We start from the raw sequence: 26,593 nt of genomic DNA on the forward strand, positions 1-26,593 counted from the left end.
TAAATGCCTTGTGGCCCTTCACCAAAGCAATGCATGATCCTTCTTACAACACCAGAATGATAGCATTGTGCCAGGAAAGACCACTTTCCAGTACATCTGCAGCAGAGCGCGAGCCAGGCCCGACTACCTGCTCTATGGGATGGGGCCCCGTCTTCAGGGTCTACATTGCTGTGGTCCCTCCCACATGGAAAGTGCAGCACTGAAAAGCCAGGCAATTCTCCCCCGAACAAGAGTAGCACCAGCCACCCCAGACCAGGATGTCTGCCCTGTTTGATGTCCTCATGCGTCTGGCTGAAGCCCGGCTTCTCTCTAGGACAGTGGTCTGAAGCCCTAGTCCTTGATGGCCCTAACCACGCCAGGTGTTTAAGATAGCCTCTGACTACTTTACTTAAATTCGCCCCCTTTTGATTCGTTGTATTCAGGTCTACTTTGTGTGGCTATCCTGAAAACATAGAGTGGGTTTTGCTTTTGGTGGTTGGGGGGATCGATACTTGATGATCCCTGTACTAGACAGAAAGCAAGAGATCCATGTCTGGTTTCACCCTTCCTATTATAGGGCGACTTCCCAATCCGTTTCCGCATTTCCCAAGCCTGGCGAACCCCTCTAAGAGCAACCAACCTCCCCCATGGGGCTGTGCCGCTTAGAAGGGTCTAAAAGCCCATTTTAGTTACGCCGCCCTACCCGTAGAGAAGTGTCTACAGTCCAGTCCTGCCCGTAAGGCAAATGACCGTGTTTGCAGACCCTTGTGAGTGAGCAGAGTCCAATGGGCCCGTTCTTTTTTGTTTGTTTGTATTGTTCGCTATCAGCAGAGGGGCTGTCGCATTTTTGGCAACTTTGGTCTTATGTTGTATAAGATGCATGTTTACGTAACAGCTATTTATAGCCTGTGCTCTCTCTCAATTGCTCATGTTCTGATAAGCTCACTTCCTCCAGGCATATGTATATGTATGTGTCTAAGCTTTTTGCACACCTCCTCGCAGAGCTGCGTTCTAGAATGATGTCCTCCTTAAAATAACAGGACAACAGTACACCCATACACAGAAAGGCATGGGCCCTGCATGGGGGGCCCTGACAAAGATGCCCAGAAGACACAAGCGCCCCCACGCCGTCTTTCCCAGTTGCCCATCAAGCAGTGCCCGCACTGGCGGGATAGACAGAACGGATGTGGTAGCATGGATGCTGCTGAGGCAGGGGTGGGGGTGCGGGGGTGGAGGGGGGCAGCAAGTATTGGTATAGCCGTCAGGGGACATGCGAGCAGAGCCTGATTGGAGGTGGCGAGATGTTTAACGTGCACGCATGCCAGTGATGTCTGCTAAAAGATCACTTCTTTAAGTGGGAGCAAGAATCAAAGGGGGTGCTCTGGTCGGCTGCATAGCCTAAGTGAAGGTGGGTAGGGTGGGGGGGAGGTGGTGCTGGAAATTGCTTGCCTCCCAACTTGGGCAGGCAGTAGGAGCCAAGCAGGAGAGGTGGGCGCAAGGCTATCATTCCTTTTGCTGCGCCTGCCTCTTATTCTGTGTCTTAATCACAGACTCCAACCCCCATCAGCAGGCTGTCAGCAGGGTCTGAGCCCGGCATTAAGAAACCAAAGGAGAGGCGGGCGCACCGAAAGGAATGCTAGCAGTGTGCCCACCTCTCCTATTGTTCCTCTCTCTCCCCTCTCCCCCACCCCTTCTCCCTGTATCCTTCCGTCTCTCTTTCTCTCCCTTTCTGTCTTTCTCTCTCTACCTGCATACCGGCATGAAAATCTGGCACCCGTGAATGGGCAATTAACGGGGTATTCCGGCCCTTTCACGGGTGCCGGTATATCCCCATTCCCATTTCAGCCCCATAGGGCTCAATGGGGATGCCTGTAGCACCGGTACCGTTCATAACGGTGCCAGTGCTACAAGCTTGCTGTGCTCACAGGAGCCTTTCAATCCGCGAAGGCACCCGCAAGAACAACTCGGAGTTTGCCAGTCTGGTAACAACTGTACCAGCAAGCATACCGGTACTGTTGTTACCGGACCGGCAACCTCATAATGAGGCCCAAAGGCTAAAATTAAATATGGCACATGTGATTATACAGAAAACTCCTCAACCAATCCAAGACTTCAACATCTGCCACAGTAGCTTGCAAACGTTTTATGCCACTGGAAAATCACTCGTATATGTACTCCAAAACACAAATATCTCTTGTCTTAACGGATGTGGCTGTCAAGAAATTCAGACAGAATGCAACATTTGCCATTGAATTAATGTCAATTAAAAGAAATGTGTCAAACATGCTGATAAGAGTTCTTCAAATGCCACTTTAATGAAGTAATTCAAGGGCCAGGAGAATTCAATATGTTCAGAATAACTGCACCTCAGAATATGATGATCAGAAATTCCTGTGCCTCTGTTTACTATCCACATTATGTTCTATTGTGGGTAGTGATAACACCAGCCTAAACCTAAGAGACATATGCACCATCAATTTTTACTCCCTAAAAAATGAAAATGTGCCTAACAAAAATGAAACCATGAACAGATCGTTGTTTCAACCCCCAATGCTCCACTGATATTTTTTTCGAATTAGTGACCTGTAAAGCACTGGCATAGGAAGGAACTAATGCCAGATCTCAAGAGGAATTTTAAGGGGGAATAAAAACAAAGTATCCCTATTGGCAAAGCTAATTACTTTTTTACTCCCTGAAAAATCATTTGACTCAAAGTAGGGAGCAAAATCTGATTGGACCCCTCATAGGAAGTGAAATGACGGGGCACATAATAAAGTCTCTAGTTTCGCCCACCCTTCCGCACCACAGCCTAGACAAAATTAAACAAGGGCCTTACTGATGTTTAATATGGAGCCCTGCTGAAGAAAATAACATATATATGCCTTTTAAGTTAATAGCATCAATTCATTAGAGATACAACTGATTGAGTGCCTTCTTCAGTAACAGTAGATCCCTCTTCTGTAATTCGTTATTAGTTAATTAAGATGGAGGGGGATGCTAGCGATGATGCACATAGAACACATGGTTATATTGAAAAGCCCTCAGCAGCTGAGCATAGAAAGAAAAAGAAGGTGACGTTGTCTAGACAGGCACTAGTCTTTCCAATCCTTTAGCAAACAAGCAACATATTTCCTTCAGTGTACTGCCGAAACGTATGTCTTGTTTTTTTTTAAAAATGTGCAGCTTTGTTTATCACCCAGAAGGAGTGATGACATGTACGCTTCCACAATGGACATATAGGGCTATCATTCCGCCAATTGTTTCACACTATTAATGTGTACCCTACCACTAGCCCTAAAAAGAACACTCTCTCCCTGGGTGGTGTGGACAAACCCTAGGTAGCGTTGTGGCATCGCCTATCTAACGGAGGGAAACGCACCCTAATTCTACAATGGATACATCACTTAAAAAAGAGAAATAGATGTTACATTTAGCTGTGAAGCAAAAAGTGTAAGCAGCAATACTTGTTCCCATACTGCCCATCTCGGTTGGTGAAGCAGTTCAAGTGGGACTGTGTGTCAAGAGGACAATTTATTTGCCCTCCATGAAGTATGCCTGATCAGCTCGAGAGTGTTTTTAATAAAAATGATTCAGTAAAAGTTGTTTCAATAGTACAACCCGTGCAGTGATCGAAAAATAGGAGAGATATGGTTAGTCTCTTTATTTGGATGTCCTGTTTAACATCTTTTTTCCAAGACGGATTGTTCTTCCTCGTATATTTAAGATTCCCCCCACTAGTTTATATGGAGAAGTGTAGAGGGTAAAAAGAGACTAAACTCCAAAAGATCCTTAATGGTCTAGAGTAGTGGATGTATATAATCATTTATCTATGGGTCTCCCTTAATCTGAAGACCTCCAAAACTTATGGTCGACCGGTTTCAATGACATCTATCATCATTCTTCAGCTTCTTCAGGACCGATTTCTAAATGTATTTCTCTTTTTTAAGTAATGTATCCATTGTAGAATTAGGGCGACTTTCCCTCTTACCTATCTCTGTAAGATAGGCGATGCCACAGCGCTACCTGGGGTTTGTCCACACCACCCAGGGAGAGGGTGTTCTTCTTTTTAGGGCTAGTGGTAGGGTACACATTAATAGTGTGAAACAATAATTGATGGAATGATAGCCCTATATGTCAATTGTTTTGCGTGATACCATTATTCTAGTTAACAAGAAGGGCAATATCCTAATCTTTGAGGTGAATTTTTGTAGAATAAGCACTATCCCTGTTTTGTTTGGAATGTACACTTCCCCCCCCATACCCTTCCCCGGCCCCTGTGCTAGCCTCCAATACTAATTAATAGAGCACTGTAAAAAGTGAGTGATTGTAGCAGTAAACACTCACTGGGATATTTGCAGACCCACAATACTTTGTAAGCCAGGCATATGTAATGCCTCAACATATTATTTGAATTTTAAGAATGTCATGACTCTGCATGTACACATTTATTATGCAGTGTATACAAGATTGTTTGCAGCATACCCCACCTGTATATCATTGTGTAGGATTACGCAGTGCTCAGTGAAACAGTTTTTGTATAGCAGCGAGTTACCATATAATCTGTGAAGGTCTATGCCCAAAGGAACTCTGAACACTTGGAAATTATGCAGATTGTGTGAAAAGCATTCTCCTGGCTGAATATCCGGTGCCATTATACTATGGACGAGTAATCGCAGGCATAGTCCATACCCATTATCCATTGTAGGCAAAGTAAATGATATTGCAATGTTGCTCTCCACTTATAGGGTAATGTTAGTGATGCTAAAGTAGGAGACGCTGAGCATCACATTTGTCTTCTCAAAATCCTTACAGGGCAAATTAATATTAGTTTTATAATGTGTTAACTTACATAGGGGGACGCTTCAAAGCACTTGCGTGACATATGTACAAAGAGGAAGTATGGAATAACGTTACACATCCAAGTAGACTTCTTACTTAGTCATTATCCGATATGTGAGCTCGTAGTTCGCTTGTATAGTGTGGGTGACACTTTTGGTAAGGCACAATGAGTAACATAAATTCTGGCACGTGAACATTATTCATATTACAACAAACATAAAACAAGTGGATATAGGTACACGTCTGCTAACCTTTTGCAGAGCCAAGAGAGGAAGCGTCAAGGTTGTCTGGTAGTGTCGTAATGTGTTCTGGGGCAGAAGTTAGTCATAAGGTAAAAGTGCTGTAGAGTCAAGTTTAGAAGTCATGGGTGACAAGGGAACATTTGGTTAATGTGTGCAGGCCTATCTTAGTAAAATTCTTCTGTTCATGAGCCAGTTTTTCATATTAGTTTTTTACCTCTTATGTGTGTATTTAGCTGTTAGGGATTTTAGGTGTTTACGGTCACCCTTGCATGAAGTGTATTGCAAATTAGCAGAGTATCGAGACTAGTTCCTTATTTTAAGAGAAATAACATTTCAGGTAATTACTGTGGCTTGTGCCTTATTAAATCTTTTTGAATAGGTCAGAATTGTATGTGTGCGCTGCTAAAAAATCTTCTGAGCGGCACCCAGAAGGAAGCTGGGCAAGCGCACATGCGCACAACTTGGAGGGAACATTGCTGTCAACATGCGGGGGTGGGGGGGTTCTTGGCCTGGTAAAGCTACGCATAAAATAGTACTGGCAACATGCGGGGGTGGGAATGGCCTGGTGAAGCTACGCATAAAATACTACTGTTCTATAAAACAATGACAAATCCCATGCACAGCAGAAATCGAAGTACTTCATTTAATGGCGCCGAATACCCATAGTGCATTGCTCTGTGGCTCTGAACAGAATGTGCACTTCAGGGATGGTTACTAGACAGCACTTTGACGTGTGTGGTTTGGTAACCAAAATTACTTCATCTCTTCTCAAATCACATGATACAAGGGTTGTTTCGAATGGATTGTGTCCTTCAACGTATTCCACATATTTGAAATGTAATTGTTAAAACAAACCTATGATTATGATTTGCCAGTGATACTGCAAGCTGTAAACAAGCTAAATTGAACTGTTGAGTCGTTCCTGTATATTATTCGATGCAAATGATAGATTATTGTGAAATTGATAATTTTCAGATGCCTGTATTCGCTATAACAGTAATTATGTATATAATTGAAAAAGTTGTTTATTCAACTGAAACAATTTCTTGAATAAAAAAAAATGTAATGTCCATAGCTGGGCTGCTTCGGAAATGTTTCGGCAGAGGGCGTCCTGCGTGGATGGCATCGGGTCGATGTCACTCGATGTCCCTCGAAGGCCTCCATCAAGGGTGACATCACCAGATGTTATAAATAGGACGCACAGAGCCCGTAGCCTCAGTTTTTTTCTTCCATAACGTGTGACCTGCTCGTACACAATGCCTGCTTGACTGCTATAGCGTAGGAAAATCTCCAGAGGGGCAGGCTGGGAGAGCGATGTGGAATACGTTGGAGGAACATCCAATCGAAAGAACGTTACCAGTTGGTAAGTAACTTGTTCTTCAAATGGATTGTGTCCTCCAACGTATTCCACATCTTTGACAGACTCCCAAAGCAGTACCACAGAATGGAGGAGGGAGAAGGATGTTATAATGGGACGCACGGCGCCTGTAGCCTGCCATTTTTTCCGCAAACATGTTTGCTTCGAGAACTTCATCTACTGCTCCGACTCCGCGGTCTGGCTTTAAGACTTGCAGGGACTGTAAGTCCAAGATGTCGATTACGGACCCGCACTGCATTTGTTTGTGGTGTCTGGGCGAGAGTCATGATACCGACGACTGCTCAAAGTGCCAGTCATCGACTGCTAAGGCCTTGCTGGAGCGCAAGGGGAAGTTACAGGTAGGTCGGGTTTCTAAAAATACCTAGTAAGTCCCGAAAAGCTGTGGGTGTTTCCACTGATGATTCGAGGGGTGACTCTCCTTGTCGGAAGGAGTCCCGGGGATCTCGGTCCCAGAGTGGGTTCCACCACTCGTCTTCCTCTTCTCGGCACTCCCGGAAGAGGCGTCACTGGTCACCTTCCCCATCCTCGTCGAATGATGGCACAGCGAGGAAAGTGGCTTGTCCCACTAAATCCTCGACTCCTGAGGAATGGGAGGCCTTCAGGGAGCAAATGCTGGTGATTTTTCAATCCCAAGGCACAGGTCCATCCGCGCCGTCGGATGAATCTGGAGAATCTGGCAGGGAATGGTCTCGGTCCCATGCTTGCGTGCCTTCGGGCCCGGGTCCTCAGTGCTATAAACATTGGGAACCGTCGAGGTCCCGTTCGGACAAGGCTCTGGTTGATCGCCAGAGACGTGCTAGGTCCAGGTCTTGGTCTTCTTCCCCAGCGAAACCGCTGGTAAGGGCTCGAGGTTGGCATCGACTCTGTCGGTGCTGTGTCCATCGAGTACGGCTGTCGGAGCTTTGACTTCGCTCCAGCCCTCGGAGCCGTCAGCGCCGTTGTTGACGCCAAAGCCGTCAGTGCCTTTGGGGCCATTTGGCCGGAATTTGCCAAGGGAGTTCCCTGGTGCTGTGGATCCTCCAAGAATGGCTAAATCCAAGACTGGGCAGCCTCTTGTCGACTCCAGGCCCACTCCTGTTCCTAGGCAGGAGTTCTTTCAGTCTCTGGATGATATCTATGAGGAGAGGTTGGATTTGGAGTTTGCACCTGTTGAGCCTGATGAGGCTCCTGTCTTTTCCGGAGACAGTCAATTGGAGGAGTTAAGTCAGTTATTTCATGATGCCAGTGGCCTGGACACTTCTTCTGAGGTGGAGTTTGGCCGGCCTGAGCCTAGGGCTCATGCGGAATCCTCTTATAGGAGATTGATGGCTAGCGTTACGGAGTATCGTTAACTAAAAAATACCGCCCTTGCAGTTGCAACCCCAGCTACTATCCTTGCACCCCACTCCTGAGAGTTTGGTGGTTCAGGCGGCTACGGCCACCTCGAGGCAGGCAGCGTACACTACCATCCCTCCTGATGGGGACAACAAACATTTCGATGGTTGGGCATGCAAGGTGTTTTCTGCGGGGAGTATGGCACTGAAGTCAGCCAACTCCACTTGTGCCTTGGCGAGATTTTCACACACTATGTGGAATTGTCTCTCTCTAGCGGCTGAGCATATTCCCGAGGGGGGGAAGAAAGGGATGGGTTCTTGCTCTCGTGCAAGATGGCAAGGATGCCAAGTGTGAATCCCTTCAGTCTGGGTTGGACACGGCCGACAGTGTTAGCCGGTCCATGGCTGCGAGCACCGTTACACATAGGTTTGCGTGGTTGCGGAAGTCTGTTTTTGCTCCGGATGTACAGCAGTCTTCTGAACATGCCCGTTGATGGCTCTCATTTGTTTGACAGCAAGGCTGACAAGAGCCTTGAGAGGTTGCTGACCTCCAAAGCTGCTGCTAAATCTATGAGCGCAGCTGTGCGTCAACCTCCACCTTTTCGCCCTAGGGGACAGCAGTGGAGGGGAGGTTCCTTTTTGTTACTATTCCTCTTTTGGTAGGACGAGAGGAGCCGCCAATCAAAGGGGTCAACGTAAAAGTACCCGTGGTGGTCAGGGAAATAGGGGTGCCAAAGCTGCTCAGGCAAATGCCTCTTTGCCTTCATGTGCTGCCGCAGCCACTCCAAAATGGCTAGGAGGCCATATTCCATTGTTCACCGGTTTGGGCAGACTGTCTCAGCATCTCAAAGGATAGCGAGCTTTCACTTCGGATGCATGGGTTCTGGCTACAATAGCCGGCAGCTTCTGCCTTCCCTTCCTAAAGCTGCCTCACGACAATCCACAGGGTCTCTCTTTGAAGCTTACAGATCCGCTCCTTCTGCAGGAAATCTTGACCCTGATGGAGAAAGGCGCTATAGAACTGGTGCCTGTAACAGGGAGGAACAAGGGATGGTATTCCACATATTTTTGATTCCAAAGAAAGACTGGGGTGGATTGAGACCCACTTGGACTTGTGTTGGTTGAACAAACTCCTCAGGAAGGACAAGTTCAAGATGGTCACTCTTTCTCAGGTCCTCCAGGCCCTTCGACTTCAGGATTGGTTGGTGTCTCTGGACCTACAGGATGCTTACTTTCGTGCTGATTCATCCAAAGCACCGAAAGTACCCGAGTTTTGCGGTTGGCAGCTTGCACTTTGTTTCGGGTCCTGCCATTCGGATTGACCTCCGCCCCACGGGTCTTCACCAAGCTAATGGTGGTGGTGACAGCATATCTCAGGCGAGGGGGGATTCAAGTCTACCCCTACCTGAAGGACTGGCTAATCTGTGCGAGTTCTCCCGAGCAAGCGTCGGATCATCCCAGCCTCACCTGCCGCTCCCTCCACAAGCTGGGATTCTCCCTCAATTTCAAGAAGTCACATCTGACACCTTCCCAACAGCTCCAGTACATCGGGGCTGTGTTGGACACGTTCTTGGGAAAGTGATTGCCTCCCAAGGTGAGGGTTCATCACATTGTACAGATGGTGGACACATTTCAACATGCCCAGTGTCTTCCGGCTTTCAAATTAATAAGGTTGCTCGGACTCATGGCATCCTGCATTTCCCTGGTGCCAGAGGCCAGACTGAGGATGAGATCCCTGCAATGGGTTCTGAAAATGCAGTGGTCACAATTCTCAGGCAAGATGTTGGATCCCATTCAGATTCCACTCTCGGTCTCGCAGGATCTTCTGTGGTGGGCAAATGAAGGGAATCTGATGAAGAGGGAGCCGTTCTGGCAACCGTGGCCAGAGGTGACCGTAGTGATGGACGCTTCCCTCACAGGATGGGGAGCCTATACCGACCATCTGACTGCCAGCGGTGGTTGGTCTCCGTCGGGGTCCAAACTCCACATCAACCTGTTAGAGCTGAGGGCCATCAGGCTGGCCCTGAAGGCTTTTCTGCCATCTGTGCAGGGGAAGGTTGTCCTGATCATGACAGACACCACAGTGGCCATGCATTACCTCAACAAAAAAGGGGGGGTAGAGTCACTCCCGTTGTGCAGAGAGGCAATGCAGCTCTGCTTCTGGGCAATCCAGCAAGGAATATCGCTCTCGGCAGTACATCTGGCTGGAGAGGAGAATGTGTCAGCGGACGCTCTGAGCAGGCAGAGCATGGTCTCTCACCAGTGGGAGCTAGCTCTGGAAGTCCTTCTGGAGATCTTCACCCATTGGGGAACCCCTCAAGAGGATCGGTTCATGACCAGAGACATATTGCTCAAGGGAATTTTCTTGGAGAGGAGCTTTAGCGGATGGGTTGGTCATTCCCACTTCTGTACGGGTTTCCTCCAGTCCCCGTCATTCCTCAGGTTCCAAGGAGGTTGCGGAGGTTCGGATCCCACATGATCCTCATTGCTCCTGATTGGGCCAGGAGAGCATGGTACCCGGACCTTCTAGAATTGGCCATCTCTCCAGCTCTCCATCTCTCCATCTCCCCCAGATGACGTGATGAAGGTGTTGCTTTCGGCTAGGCAGCCAGCAACCAAATCCCTGTACCGTTGCTGTTGGCATAGGTTTTGCGAATGGTGCAGAGGACACAATGTCAATACTTTTCAGTGTTCCATTCCAATGGTTCTTTCTTGCTTTCTTTGGCCCACAGGGGCCTACAAGTGGGTACCCTTAAAGCTTACCTGGCGCCGCTGTCTATTTTGAAGCGCTCGTCTGAAGAGTGTTCTTATTTTAAGATTCCTTTGATTTCCCAATTTCTAAAAGGGCTCACAATTTCTTTCAAGGTCTTGAAATTCCTGATGGGTGCTCCGTTGGAACCTCTGCACTCTTGTCCTTTGAGACTGTTGTCTTTCAAGACCGTTTCCTTGGTTGGAGTTACATCTGCTTGCCGACTGAGTGAATTGCAGGCACTTTCATCTAAGTCACCCTTTACTGCGTTCCACAAGGATAGGGTTGTACTCTGGGTACGTCCATCCTTTCTACCTAAGGTAGTGTCTGAGTTTCATCTGAGCCAGAAAGTGTTACTTCCTGCTTTCTATCCTCCCCCTCATCCTGGTAAGGAAGAGGAGAGACTTCATAGGTTGGACCCTAGGAGAGCTTTGAGCTTTTATATCACTAGGATGTCCAGGGTCCGAGTGGACAACCAACTCTTTGGGGGTATGCTGGACACTGATTGGGCCAGGCTGTTACCAAACATACCTTGTCCAGGTGGATTATCCCCACCATTACTGAATGTTACCGATTGGCGGGCAAGAATCCTCCTGAAGGGTTGCGTGCTCACTCCACTAGGGGTGTGGCTACTTCCACGGCCCTGCAGCAGGGGGTTCCTATTAGGAATATTTGTGATGCAGCAGCGTGGGCTTCTATCCACACCTTTGTCAATCATTACTCCCTGGATATGCTCCATGGTCAGGATATGGACTTTGGTAAAGCAGAACTTTATTCTGCCATCTGATTGGGTATTCTAAATTCTTCTCCCTCCTCCATTCTCTGGTACTGCTTTGGGAGTCTGTCAAAGATGTGGAATACGTTGGAGGACAAAATCCATTCGAAGAACAAGTTACTTACCAACTGGTAACGTTCTTTCGACTGGATGTTCCTCCAACGTATTCAACATCACCCTCCCAGCCTGCCCCTCTGGATAATTTCCTATGCTGTTGCAGCTTTCATTCCCTCAAGGCTTTGTGCAGTCAAGCGGGCATTGTGTACGAGCAGGTCACACGTTATGGAGGGAAAAAACATAAACTGAGGCTACGGGTGCCACGCGTCCTAATTATAACATCCAGTGATGTCGCCCTCGACCCGACGCCATCGATGCAGGATGCCCGCTGCTGAAAAATTTCAGAAGCAGCACAGATGTGGGCATTACATGTCAAAGATGTGGAATAAGTTGGAGGAACATCCAGTCGAAAGAATGTTACCAGTTGGTAAGTAACTTGTTCTTTGCATGCATTGTTTAAGCCCGCCATATGGTGTTTACCATGCATGAAAAAGGAACCTAACTTTGAGATCCAAACTCAGAAAAAAAAAGGCGCCCCACTAAGGGGGAGGCATCATGAAAATCTTTTACAGAGATGCAGTCCATCAGAAAAGCCAGTCCACTGGGTTAAGGGGTATGTGAGATTACAATGACCGATCCTGAAAAGGATGCGAACATTAAATCTCACCAACGGCGCTAACGATTCAAATGCATCGCACCTCCAAACCAAAAACAAGATGGAATTTGCACTGAGCACGTGAACGCAGGGCTGGAGTTACAATCCAAGTGCATGAAAACGCAGACCAGAGCCCAGCAAATGGGAGGATATTGTGGCCCTTCAGCTCAAGCAAAGAATACAAAGCAGTGTGCCCAATCAAGGCAAAGGTGGATTCGGGCTATCGTCGGAGCAGAGCTCAAGTCGAGGGTACACAGGGGGGGGGGGGACGGAGTCCACGCACTTTATTCAGAGGGTGGACTCGGTCCCCCCAGCTAAAATGAGAAACATTGGATGTCCTCTTTGAATTTATGAATTTAAATTTGACCTTGCGGATCAAACCGCAGGCGTCAGGATTGTAGGCCGGACACTTCACCACTGCACTATATAACCTGATTAAAATTAACAATCAATTAAAGGTGAAATGTCGCATTTCGGTACTGCAAGTCCCAGGGAAAAGATTTGTATTGGTTCTTGGAGTTTAAAACATGTACACCTTGTAACGTTTTCAAAAACATTATCGGAGGAAAATATCCTCTCTGGATTGTGTCTGTGTTGATTTTATGAAGGGCAAATGCCATTCGTCCTGCCCAATTTGGGTGGTTATGCAAAGTCAATTTAATGAAATGTGCATATTTCACCTTGATATGATGCTGATGTCTAGCGACGTCGCATCCCGTTGCGTTTGTTGATGAGTCCCCCCACTTTAAATTTTAGGACTAGACCCCTGGGTCAGAGGGAACTGCAGGGAATGGGGGGGGGAGGGTGTAAACCTGGAGATCCTAGTGTAAACTGTGGCCCCTGTGTGAACCTGGCTCGAGAAGGACCAATTACCACAATGACGCCAGTCCGGCAACCGGAAGCAGGTAGGAGTTTAGTGCAACAGTCTGTTCGTGGTCTCTATTAAAACTTCCCCATCACTTAAGGGGCCGCGTAACGCAGTACAGAGCCTGGAAGATTGCGTAATATGCATACATACCGCTGGCATCCAGCAGGAGAAGAGTCCCGCGGAAACCCGCGCCCTCGTGAAGAGCGTGGGACTGGGGCAGCATAGGTGTGCAGGGGGCACAGCATTCCCAATCTCTGGACCCAACGTTGGGCGCAACATGTCTCAGCAATGCGCATTTCCTCAGAGGACCGTAGGTTGTGCATGGTTGCCCTTATGCACGTCACGCAGGACTTCAGGTAGTGCCCTCCTGCCCATCACACTCTGAAGGCCAGAACAGCCGGTTTTCATTACGCCTGCATGAATGGCCGGCACCACCGCTGAAAGATGCTCTGCATTTGATCAGCTGCTTTCCGCATTAGCAGCGTTTCTGTGGTGGGCCCAAATGGAGCTTTGCTAAAAGGGCCTCACCAAGAATTCGTATTTTTAGGTCCAGTGCAAACCACCCTGCGATGCAATGTATGAATGCTTATTAAGACCACTCGCAGAGAGCGACACGATTCGCCACTTGGGTAGCAAGGAGAGGTTGCGTGCCAGCTAGAAAGGTGCATCCTGGGTAGCTGGGTTTCCCAAGGAATGCAATTCCCACAATAGTTGGGAACTGATAATCTAGAGCAAATATATAAAATATGGCTGGTCAACTTAATCCATGCCATTTATAAACCCGAGGCGCGCACTTGTTAATCATTTATACTGACCGACAGGGCTTGAACATGTCTCTGCGCGACGTGTATTGCTCTGAGCATTTTGCAACACTATAACAATGTTATTTGTCAAATGTCTGGGAAACCAACTCGGTTAAATATATGCCTGTGTGTAGATATGAATAAGGAATTGATTGAGAGCCAATACCACATGCAAGTTGGATCTAGAGTGCCCTCTAGGTATAATAATGTTGAAGGGCTATGTGAATTCACAAAATGTTTGAGGGTGGGGCGAAAACATTTCTTAAATGGGTTAAAATGGTGCGATAATGTGAAAAATTGGGTAAAATCCACAGTTTGTAATCGGTTTTGTATTGGAGCACATGAAAAAGCCCAATAAATGCAAGTTCCCAAGAGTACACGGGAGCATTTTCCAACGCATTTTTATGATGCCTTTACCCACGACATATGCCCTTTATAAAGAAATGATTTTGCTGGCTGTACCCATACAGGTCAATGCAGGGTGTACCAGTATATGCCAGTCAAACCATGCCATGTCACAGAAAGAAAGCTTATCCAAGCTTGCTATACCAATGAAGGCCAGCATGGCCACATAATTACACTTAGGTTTGCTTTTACCCTTGATACCCAGTACAAAAATGCCATGGCACGCCAAGACTATATGGCCACACTGGAGCCACCAATGTTGCAATGTAATATCCCTCATAGTGTTTGTTTTAGACTTGAACCAACGTAAAATATGCCATGCCACCACCAATGTAGGCCAGTCAAGCCACGTAGTAACACTCATGTTTGCTTTACCCTTGTTGCACAGTAAAGTATTTTTGCTGTGCATCAAGGGTAAATCAAAAAGAATACCATGCACAGGTCCCCTCTCCTGTCACTTAGCGTACGTTGCTAGTGCAATAATGAGGTGTTGGGGCTAGACGTCCGACACCCCACCACCTCTCATTATGGCACGCGATGTGTCTTGTGGAGCCCAAAGGGCTCTGCATAGAAACAAAAAATAAATGTGCATCAAGAGGAAGCACCAAAGCTCAGAGGCAGGTGGCACAGTCCCCAGGCAAATTAAGCACATGGGTGGCTTGTGCTGCCTGCCACTTAAGCGAGAGAGTGGCACCCCTCTGCCCCTGAGTGACCAGTCACCACTGCCTGAACTTGTGATGAGGATAGTGCAGTGGCCCTAATGTTTGTCTATCTGTCTACACTAGCATCCTACTCTAACCACATTATAGCATTAGCCACCAAACAATGGGGCGGGCACAGGAGGTAAAGTGTAACCAGCCCAATCCCAGGTTGAAATCTCAAGGCTTGTAGAGCCGTGTCTATCCTTGAACCCATGTATCAATGCTATTGGCACCCTAAGCTACCTTCCAGAATGCTGATAATTATATTTTTTCTAAAGGGAAAACAGCTTCACACAACTCATGCCCACTTATTTCGCCTAAAGTCGAATTGCAAAACAAAATAGCAAAGGGACGTTGTCCTTTTACTATTTCCAGAGCCAATAGGCTGGTGACCTGGTCGTAACAAGGAGCGCAAGATCTCAGGGAGCAGGTGTCGGACGTGGGCACGGGGAGGGACAGTGAGGCCTGGGACACAGGCAGAGAGGTAGCAGGCAGACCTGTAGGGGAGCAACAGGTTTTATGGGAAGAATGCCGGCAGTTACTGGCGGATTCTGCCCATGTTCCTGGCAACCTGGTTGACTTGCCATCTGATTGGCCGATGCCATACATAGTGCAGGGCAGGCGTCACAGATTATGGCTTTTATTATTGGTTTACCTTTGAAGGGGGTAAGGCAGTGACACTTCTTGCTGCTTTCCTCTGGGAGGATGTAAGTGGGGTTAGAAAATAATGGATTCTCGGTCTCCACCGCAGTTTGTGATGGGAAAATGGTCCAGGGCAAAGCACATTCATTGATTTTGCGCAGTGCACGCCACTGTGGGAACTAGGCAATGCCTCCCGGTCAATGCGCCAGTCCTTCATCAGCCCACACAGACTCCACATTACAAAAGAGGCCCTACGGCTCGTCGTGTAATGCCACACTGTGCAAGCAGACCGTGGCTCATAGCTTTTGTTTGCCTCTACAAAAATGTAGTCTGAAATTGTGTCGCTGTGCAGTTATCACATGAGAACATTTTTTATAACAAAACATGAAGACCAAAGCAGTCCCGCTTGTGTGCAGTAGCGCCTGGAGCGTGTCAAGTGGTGGACGGGATTACCATAACAACTAATTGGGCCCAAATAACCAGACTGACTCAAAGAATATGACAAAGTGCTACTTTATTATCAGTTCAATAAAGCAGGGAAATCTGGCAAGCATAACAAGTTGAAGCTTCCTCCCAAATACGTTTCCATTACACAAAGGCTTTATACCTCAATATACGTCAGCTGTGACGTCATCCTATGTGGCAAATAGTACAAATCTATTGGGTGGATTGATTGGTTAGGGGAACATGTATACCTTTAACTCATTTGGTATTAGTAACATCATTGGCTGCCTCTTATCTGGTAGGCACGCCTGGAACAACCTCTACCTAAAATAGAGATAATACAATAACAGCAGTGGATTGACTCCTGCAACAATGTATAGTGCATCATTGCACAGGCCATCCGAATTGGTTGGCACACTCCTCCAACTTTGGACATTCGGCTTGTTGGCAGCACGTAAGCAAAATGAAACCCAGGTGCAGGGAATAATGTAAGACAACTGCCCACTTGGCCTTGCCATCTCTTCAGTTAAGGCCCTAAGCCAAGGCCTCTTCTTTGTAGTTGACCTTGCAGACTGTTCTCTTCTCTGGAACTTTTAAGGGAGTGAGGGTATGTTGCTATCTTCGTCTGGAGCGTCTGAATAGGCCTTGTTTTCTTTTCTTGCACCACGTGTGAGGAGATCATGATTTGTCCATGTTGTCCTTTTATTTAGTGCTTTTTGATTCAATTACACTGGGTGCTATTACTCTTCTTGGCCTATGGAGACTTGGTTTCGCTGTCTTGCATATGCTTTCTTCTCTTTTAATTGTCCAAAACTTGACACACCAAATGTTTACTCTTTTGCTTAATCTAAGAGAAATAGGTCGTACGTACATGGCTTATCCTCTTCATCTCCTTTTGTACTTTTCAGTTGCTTCTCACTGTGGCATCCTCGATCCTTAGCCAAACACACATTCTTTGTTCTTACACAAATCTGTATTCAAGTGCCTGTCCGCTCTGCAGCCAATGCACAATGAGCCCTACTCATAATAAAGCCAAATTCTAGACTGGTTAGTAGAACGTAATTGCAACATTACTATCGTTTCTAATGCAAAATGCCCCTGGTCAGATCATAACGTCATCCTCTTCAGCGTCTCCATTGCTAATCAACCACAGACCTCTCCAGCTCCCTTGCCGGCAATGCTCCCCAGAAACTCTAGGAATATTACTCCAGCTTGCATCGTGCTTTTATTAACTGCCTTCACTGGCCTTCAAACTAGCTTAAGCAATCAAAACTCGCTGGTTAAGACCTACAATCTTTCCTTACTACAGGCCTTGGAAGCCATAGCCCCCTTGGGAACACGAAAAGCCAAACCACAATCCCACCTTAACACATAATTCACTCCTGCCCTCAAAATACTCTGCAAAGATAAACATGCTGCCAAAACTACCTGGAGGAATGATCCCACAACCTCCAACAAAACACATTTAACTAAGCTAGCAAAGGACTATAAACGTGCCATGATTGAAGCAAAAGAGCCACATATAATGCCCGAATTGACGGTGCCAAATCTACCAGAGACCTCAACATATTAAGGGAGTTGGAATCTTCTGCCCCCCAGCCTCAGAACTGTATCAAATATATTATTTGGTACACAAACATTCAAGCCGCCCTCCAGGACAAAATAGCTTTACTCCAAGGAAAGATCCTATCAAAGAAAAACAATCTGACCATAAGAGACGCAGCTCCTAGGCCTAGGCCTCATTCTCCTTCAACTTACCTGTCTCGGACCTGGTGGTAACAAAAATCACAAAAGGCATCAAACCTTCCAGATGCTAAGAGGATATATGCCCGGCCACAGTCCTAAAAGGCTGCGCAAAAGCACTTGCACCATTTATTAACTCACTTATCAACTCTTCATTCGCTACCAGTTCAGTGCCAGCCATCCTAAAAGATGCCTGGGTCTTAACCTTAATTGCGAAACCAGCGTTCGATCCAAATATCCCTACCAACTATCACCCCATCACTACCATCCCCTTCCTCCTCAAAATCTTAGACAGAGCTGCATACCTGCACATTTGGAAACCAATAGTCTCTTGGGTTTGCGCAAAACGGGATTCTGACTAGGCCACAGCACGGAATCCGCACTATGAATGCATTCAAAGATGATGACAAGATGTCTCTCCTTCTCATGCTGGACCTCTCTGCAACGTTGAATTTGGTTGATCACCAAATTCTCTGTGAACACCTGCCTAAGCAGCTAATTTCACCATTGAGGTAAGCACTTGGATCGCATCTTCCCTATCTAGTAGAAAAACGTCAGTTTTCTCACCCACAGCTTTAGCCCATCCCACCCTAGTCACCTGCAGTGTCCCACAGGGCTCTTGTGTCTCACCCACCCTTTACAATGTCTTCACAAAGCCACTTTTCGATCTTATGGACACTTAGTGTATCTCCTACACTAACTAAGCAGATGATACCCAGATTCTCCAACCCATTACAGGAGACCATTCCATTGACACCAACACACTAGGTGAAGTCTACAACACCATCCAGGCCTGGTTGGCTCATCGCTCACTATGCCTTAACGCCAACAAGACTGAGTTGCTCTTTGTCAGGCTGTAATCGCAATTAAAGAAACTTGACAGAGCATACAAAACATTCGTTATTAACAGCAATACTATCCCAGTTTCTCACCCTTGGGGTCTACTTGGACTCCAGTCTGTCTCTAACCAAGCAAGTAAATGCAATTGCCTCACAAGTAGCTTATACCACAAAATTCATCGGTGCCTGCAGACCCTTCATCTCGTCTGACCGTTGCATCATGCTAGCAAGAGGTTTAACCGGCTTTAGGCTCGGCTACTGCAACTCCATATTTGTGGGCACTTGCACTGGCAACATAAACAGGATGCAAGTTATTCAAAACAATGTCTTGAGAGCAGTCTTGAACATCCTGAAAAGAGATCCTATATCTGCAATCAGAAGACCAGTACACTGTCGGTCTATCCGTGATCGCATCCTGTTCAAATCTCTTGCCATCACCCACAAGTGCATCCCCAACAATGCCCCAAAATATCTGGCCCTTAAGTTTGCCAATTGCCAGTCCAACAGACCCACCCACTCAGCCTACATGTGTCAACTCTCCATACGGAGATTTAATCGTCAAAGATCAGGAGGGACCGGCTCCCCGGTGATCGCGGCTAAGAACTCAAATGCCATGCCCTCATCTCTAAGATCCAAACTTTCTTACCGGGCCTTCTGAAAGCAGCTAATAACCTGGCTATTCCGCGAAGATTGCAAACACCGAGCCCATCATTAGCCTTACCTTATCTACCTAAATGTCTAGATTCACATGTAAATAGCAAAGTATAATGTACTGTCTGACTGTGTTTTATATCCTTTTATGTAACCAGCGCCTTGATGCCTGAGGGTTTAGTGCGCTTAATAAATGACAAATATATGAAATAAAATCAATAAAGTAACCGTTTACCGTATGCCGTAGGGCCGAGGTGCACGAATGAGCCCTCATGGGAGGCATCCACTGTCTAGTTCACCTAGAGTGCTTGTCTGACCTGGTGTTCTCAATGCCATTAACTAAACTAGGACATTTCACTCTCGCAGCACCATGGTCACTTGAAGCTGCCCACCACCTCACCATGCGCCCCGCCGTTGCATTAAATGTTTGATTTTTCTCTCCATCCGCCTCTTTAGCCACCGTGATGGAGCCAGCAGAGAAGTGCTTTGTGGAGAGCATCCAGCCCTTCTTGGCCTCTGTGTTGGAGGAGCTCATGGGACCGGTGAGCTCGGGCTTCAGTGAGCTTCGCCAGCTCTTGGAAAAAGAGATTGATGCCATCAGCCAGAGTTTCCAGACGGGGAACGATTCTGCGAAGCTGACAGAGGTAAGATGGAGTCACTTGTGTCTGCCTTTGGCAACGCTTCCCTGTTGCGTGTCCTTTTGAGCCAGACCTAGTCCCATGCGTGGTTGCTGGATCTAGACCTGGCCGCTCTTTGAAGTCTGCCTGATACTTACATTGCACAGTAAATTTTCTAGCTGCAGTTCCTCTGCTCTGTGAACTATTTTTCGCATTCACGTTTTAGCAGCTGTATTTTCTTAAGTCAGAGCCATGATCCTCAAAGGGTGGAGGGTGTACGTGCTGCCAAAAAGAGGGGGGTGCAGAGATTGCAATTGATCCGGGTTGGTGAATTTTCCAGCTGCCTTGCTGATTCAGTAATTTTTGTTTCAATAAACGTCCAGCTGATCTGTCGCAGGTGATGAAAACAATTGGCAACCTTCATCGTCACACTTCTAGGCACCAGAGTCCCCATTTTCAACCCTCGCAGCACTCTGGGGATGAATCCAGGCCACAGGCGAGGGTTGGCTGGACGGTTTCATTGCATGGACTTGTGGCCAGCTAGTGGGATCTGCTCTCCCCTAGGTACTCTGCCCTCCTTCGATTGGCCGAATACAAACCACTTAAGAGAAACAAACACTTAAGCCCCCATAACAGGGTTGCCAGGGTTTTGGGATTGTATTCATGGAAGAATTAGGGTGTCGTTTTGAACAGAAATTACTTTACAAAGTAGGCAATGATGGAGAGCGGAGGGAGTCCTAGTGTAAGGTGCCTTTACATAAAAGCATTGTTTGATTGACCTATAGCGAGAGGTGAAGGGGTGAGTGGCGGGGAAAGTACGACACATTTACTGACTCCCAAAGTATGGCACCATGATAAATCTGCCACCTGAAAACCAAGTCACTATTCAGGATAAGTGTACCTGCCAGGATATAATGATCAGAATCAGTTTACGAAAAGGCCATCGGAACAAAGGCAGGAGGCCTGTTATGTGACAATGTCAGGCCTCCAACTTCACCCCAAGACCTAGTGAGGTCGCTGCACCCCCGGGAAAGTTGGCCTAGTAGTGCAGTCTAGCCAGGGGTGGATTAGAAACTAAAAAAGGCCCTGGAAATATTTTCAAAGTGGTCCCATATTACACTTTTTCAGCAAGTCCAACCTTTTTCCTATGGGGAAATTTGGAAATGCCACACAAGAGGCCCAGGGTGCAGAGTCGCCTGTAGGCCAGTCCAGCCCTGAGTCGAGGCAGAGCCAGGAACAGTTTGGAGGTTGGAAAGAGGTGCAGATATGCGCTCCGTCTTCCCGGTGATTCCCTGGCTTAACTGATGTCGTGACCAGGGCTAGGAAGAGCCTTATACCTGTGTGGTGTGGCAAATACCACATTGCTAATGTTTATATGCAGATCTAAGGAAATGCAGAGCAATGCAAGGAAGCTATGGGCTTTGGCAATAGTGATGTCGCAGGACACCCAGGGAATGAGCAGATGTTAGGTTGGGGAACAAATGATGGTATTTCATAAAGACGCCATAACTGTGTGAAAAGTGTAACGAAGATAGAGACCCCGCAGGACCAAATATCCTGGAGCACTGCCCCCAGCAGGTAAGTGTTGGGGTGGTCAGGAAAGGTTCCAGCGATGAAGAGGGGTTCACATTGCACGCGCAATATTTGTGACTGTGAGGCAGTGAAATCGGCACAATGTTGCATTTTCATATGTATCCAGTGTAGTTAAATGTGAATAGGATATGTTACTTTAGTGTTTTCAGTGTTCAAGTTGATACATAATTTGCACGTGCGTAGAAAGATAAAATGCTAAAATTGCCAAATGAAATATAAACACGATTCAGACATTTGTGTGACGCAACAGAGTTTCATAATGTCCGTGCAAGGAAGGGGGAGCCTGCCCTGAAGAACCAAGCTCTGCAACTAGCAGTTCACGGGATGAGTTCAGAGCATGTGGGAATAACTAGTTTTGCAGAAGTGAAGGGCGAAGGAGAAGCAATGATTAACCAAGCAGATGGTCAGCCATTGAACAGGACATGATGTTTCTGGCTTGGCAGTTCCACAGGAGGCAGATGTAATCTCTTGAAGTCTTGCAGAGGGACCCGGCCATTTGTTTTGACCAGTAATAAACATGAGGTGAAGTGGCACACAAGGCCAAAGTATTTGATACCCAGGGATTGCAATTGTACTTTAACATGGTAGCCATTAAGATTAGAATGTTCTGCGACGCCAGTGTGCTCTAGCACCTTGAAGCATCTCATGTGCTAGATGGAATTACCTATAATGACCTTGGACACAAATAACTGAACAGACTCAAAGAATATGTCCTACTTTATTATCAGCATAAAAATAAAGTAGGGCAATCTGGCGAATAACGAGCAGTAATTCACATACTTACACCCAAATGTGATTATATAAAGATTTTATGCCTTGATATGCTTCATCTATTAAGTCGTCCTACGTGGAAACTAAAACTTATTAAAGGGAGGTATTGGTTAAGGGAACATATGTACCTATAGTATATGTGTTAGTAATTTCATTGGCTGCCCCTTATCTGGTGGCCATGCCTCAAACCACCTCTAAATACGTATGATACTGATTATAGCAGAAAAATGGCAACAGGTTGGTCTTTGCAAAATTGTATAGCATATTGGTACATAGACCCTCTGATTGGTTGGCATGCTTTCCCAACCTTGGACTTTCGGCTTGTTGGCAGCACGTAAGCAAAACAAAACTCTGGTGCCACAAGCAACGTCTGTCTACTCCACACTTTCCCAATGAGTCCATCTCTCATCAGTCAGGACCCAAGCCAAGGCTTCTCCTATGTAGTTGGCCTCGAAGCCTGCTCTCTGTTTTGGGGCATTCAAGGGAGTGTAGGCACACTATTGTTTTCGTTTGGGGTAATGAATAGCCCTTGTTTTCAACTTCTGAATCTCATGTGAGGAGACTACAAATGTGTCCATCTCAACCTTCCATTTACTGCTGTTTGATTTAATTGATTTGAGTGTCATTACCCTTCTTGGCCTCTAAAGACTTGCTCGCTCCATCATACATGTTTCCACATCTTTAATTGTCTAATACTTGGCTCTTGCAAATGTTTTCTCCTTCGCTTAATCTAATAGAAATTTCTAATGCACATGGCTTATCCGTTTGACTCCCCCTGCGCCGTGCAATTATTCCTTGGAGTAGCATCCTTGATCCCAGGCCAATAGACTCCTCTTTATTCCTCATACAAAACTGTTTTTCCAGTGTCTCCTGACTCTGCAGCCCTGGTCTGCTTCTGAAGTAGCATGATTAGTTTTAATGAGTCCGACGTCCATCTTTCCATCATGGCCGCTCTAGCCATGTTATGTTTTCATCTGCAGCAAGTTTCTATGTATCTCATCTACCTTGCGTTTCTGTTTATATACATTTATTAATCAGCAGGTTAATTTATCTTCATTGCATATACAATTTCTTCATATTCGATTACATGTTTCTCTTGTTACTTCGGTTAAATCTTTATTCTTTGAGTCTTTGCACATCGTTTTAGTGAATCTCAGTATCTTTTCTCTATAACGTCACTCTGCTCTTGTCAGATTTCACTTATAGCTCTATGATGTCCAATGGTGTGTGTAGACATCCTTCCACCCTCTCAGTGCAAGGGTACATTTGATACGGTTGTTTGAGTGGATATACTCAATGCGGTATTGGGATGATACCTGGTGTCCCACATAGCGCTCTTCTACTGTTCCAGCATGATGGAGGGGAGGGGGCAGGAGCTAGGGAGAACTTATTCACCTGCTCCTCTACATTCCCCTCTCCTTTCCAGTCCTTGACCACCTCCTCCTCTTAAATCTTCACCCTCTCTTCACATCTAGGTTTCTTTGAGATCCATATTTTCGTCACCTCCCTCAGATCACCTGCATTCTTTGTGTTCATCCACACTGCAGGTCATGTAGCAGCATTCTCCAATTGGTCAACAAAATACCCAACATCCTATATATTTCTTGTGCTTGGGGTAGTAGAACTTTGTTCCTGGGGGTGCCAGGGGACTTTTCTTTGTTCTCACGGGTGGTATCTTCAGTCTGTGGCATATGATCTCCATTCACATCAATCATCATCTTCATCCCAATAGCTTTCTTGGCAGTTTTCTGGCATTGTCCCAAAATGATCCTCATGAGACAAAATCCTAGCAACGCCAACACTAGTATTGCTCCAAGTAATTTGAAGGCATTTGCCAGCCAGGTTGGAATCCATGAAAACGGATGAAAACCAGTCCTCTCCTGCCAGTTCATTAACTTCATCCTCCATCTTAATATGCAGGGTCATCAACATAGTTATTGCTTCTGTCAGGGTTCCATTTTCTCCATCATGGGAAGGTATAAAATGTATTGCAAGAAGGCCCAACCTTGGCAGTCTGAAGTCCATGCGCAACTATAGATGTCATTGGCTGTCTTGCTGAATAATTTATGCTCATCTGGAATATTCTAGGATTCTATTGACTTATATGAGAAATAGTTCTCCCTCTTCAGTCGGCGGAGGTTGAGCAACCTCTTCATTCTCTGGTGTTCATCCATTTTTGGAAATTTGTCAATATGGAGGTCACTTTGAGGAATCACTAATGCAGTAATATGTATGACCACAAGGGAGCATACTCCTCCCCAATTTCTAGGCAGCTGCATCTAAGCTCTGGATACACAGGTCCAATATCGATCTCTTAGCACAGCAGTTCCTTCATTCAGTCCTGCCACTTCGAGCAACTATTTGCATCTTCTCTAACCAGCACCAGGCTTTCATTTTTTTAAACATGTCACATCTGTTAGTGCTATTATAGATACGGGTCCTTCTTCATTGTCTACCCCCATGTTAATAGCTTGAAGTACTTGGCCCATGACTCAAAACACATGTCTTTTACTATTTGCACTATGCTTACCGGTTCCTTCTTCCCATCCTGTGATGGCAGCCACTCGTCCATACACCAATTGCTGGGGTCTCTCCCAGCATCCTGGTACGTCTGATCTTTCCACTATGTTTGAACATTCTATCCTCCTCATTTCGACAACCTTTATTCATTATCCAATCTGAGAAGGATACATATGTTTTCTGTTGTCCAACCCATCCCTTTTACGGTCCTTTGTGTTTTTACATAAGTATCTTCATATGGAAACGTTCTCCTTGATAGTCACCGCAGGGTTGCCCATTTTCCTTTGAATTGTCCTCTGGTTGTGCGCACTGCCAGATGACTGAGGCACTCTGCATCGTCTGCAGACAACTCTTTTGCAATGAATGTTCTGGCAGTGTTCATGGGGTATGGGATGAGAGAATGCACGTAACAGCTTTCATCTGACACCTCTCTCCCACCTCCTTCATGTGTTGATACCATAGGTTATTCTTTAAGTGACCTGAATTATCAAGATATGTATGCCTTCATGATTTTCTCCAACAACTCTTTTAAGTCAAAGAATTTGTTTAGTAAAATGAGGGAAGATGCTGCTCGTGATTTTGCTAGGGATTATAAAGGATGTTTTATTGCCCCCCACAGTATCTGCATTTTTTACCATTCCTGAAAAACTCATTGACTACCTTGATACACCTTACCATATTAGTTCATTCAATATGTAATTGTCCTCCAACTTGTGATTTTATGTCAAGAACTGCAAAATAATTGCCACAGTAATTCTGAAAATAATGTTTTTAGGATTGCCAAAACAATGTACAACGTCCACATGTTGTCTTATCAGAGCTGGGTAAGACTGTAATATGTAGGTGAAAATAGCTGTGAGAAACCTGAAGGCGTCCTCACATTTTCTCCCTTCTGGATCCAATGCTCAGGGGGCCAGGGAAGGGCCCTCGCGCATGGATCCCGACCCTGGGGTGAACGAGGGAGGATCACCTGAGTAGGGGGTCCTTGGGGAGTGAAAGGGGGATGCTGGAGTTTAAGACACAATATTCCCAATTATCCATCACCCTACTTTCACCCAGCCTTTGTGGGACACTACCGTTCCTATCCCATTTCCTCCTCCCCATTTCCAACATATACTGGGACGAGGAAGAGGAGACCAAGAGTTGGGAAGATTACCTATGGAAAACATACTTACTGGGGGGATGACGTTTAGGAAGAGGCTTACTACACTACACCACTAGGCTGTCCCTTCATTGATATCCGGCAGATTCGGGTGCTTGACAGCAGTTATACACACCTGCACTCTGTTAAATACCGCTCCAGGACTGACCAGGAGAAAAGGGGTTGTAAGGGTCAGGCCTGTCCTGGTAATTGGCCCAATGCAAAGCAGACCGGGGAGGCCAAGGACGCGCACCTGAAACCCCTTAACAGGCCTCAAGTGTATACAACATGGGTCATTCAGCAGGGTAAGGAGTAGCAGTTGGGAGAGCAGAAGTGTGAGGCTGCATGGCTGAGTCCAGCAGGGGATCCCTTCTCAGTCCTAAGCCGGTTTTGCCAGGAAAAGCAGAGTGAGATGTGAGCGCTGGATGGACAGTGGGGGCTGAAGAGCAGCAGGCAACTGATGGAGGGGTCCGAAGGATCCACAGGCGAGCAGGATGCTGAAACGCTGAGTGTCGGGGGTTGCAGCGTGGCCAGGGAGCCGGATCAGGCAAAGCTATAGCTTGTTGGCCCTTTTCATTCCCTTGGGAGGTGTCCAGGCCCCAGAGGTGCCTGAGGGGCAGGTGGTGAGACCGTGGCCTCCACGCTAAAGCCTACGAGTCTGCTCATTCACGCTGCACTACCCAGTGAGGTTCAATGAAAGGGAGAAACTCAGTAGCATGTAGAAGTCTGGAGCGGGAGCATTAGAAGAGAACAGTGCAAGTGGCACGACAGTGAAAGAGAATAGAAAAAGGAAACTGTGTGAATTGTAAAGAAAAGGAAGAAACAAGAGGGTGAGAGAGACCTGAAAAGAAAGTCAAGTGAAAGTGTT

The 26,593-nt window shown here is 46.5% G+C and overlaps 1 protein-coding gene across 1 annotated transcript in view; it reads left to right on the forward strand.

Annotated features, from left to right (window-relative positions):
• Nucleotides 1-26,593, forward strand: part of NIBAN1 (niban apoptosis regulator 1) — a 491,461-nt gene that overhangs the window by 406,406 nt on the left and 58,462 nt on the right. The window contains exon 9 of the mRNA XM_069641063.1: nt 19,540-19,727. Within this exon, the coding sequence (XP_069497164.1) occupies nt 19,540-19,727 (188 nt within the window). The remainder of the gene's footprint in view (nt 1-19,539; nt 19,728-26,593) is intronic.

Source organism: Ambystoma mexicanum, chromosome 1q (assembly GCF_040938575.1).
Source record: "Ambystoma mexicanum isolate Mex_15411 chromosome 1q, UKY_AmexF1_1, whole genome shotgun sequence".
Taxonomy (NCBI): domain Eukaryota; kingdom Metazoa; phylum Chordata; class Amphibia; order Caudata; family Ambystomatidae; genus Ambystoma; species Ambystoma mexicanum.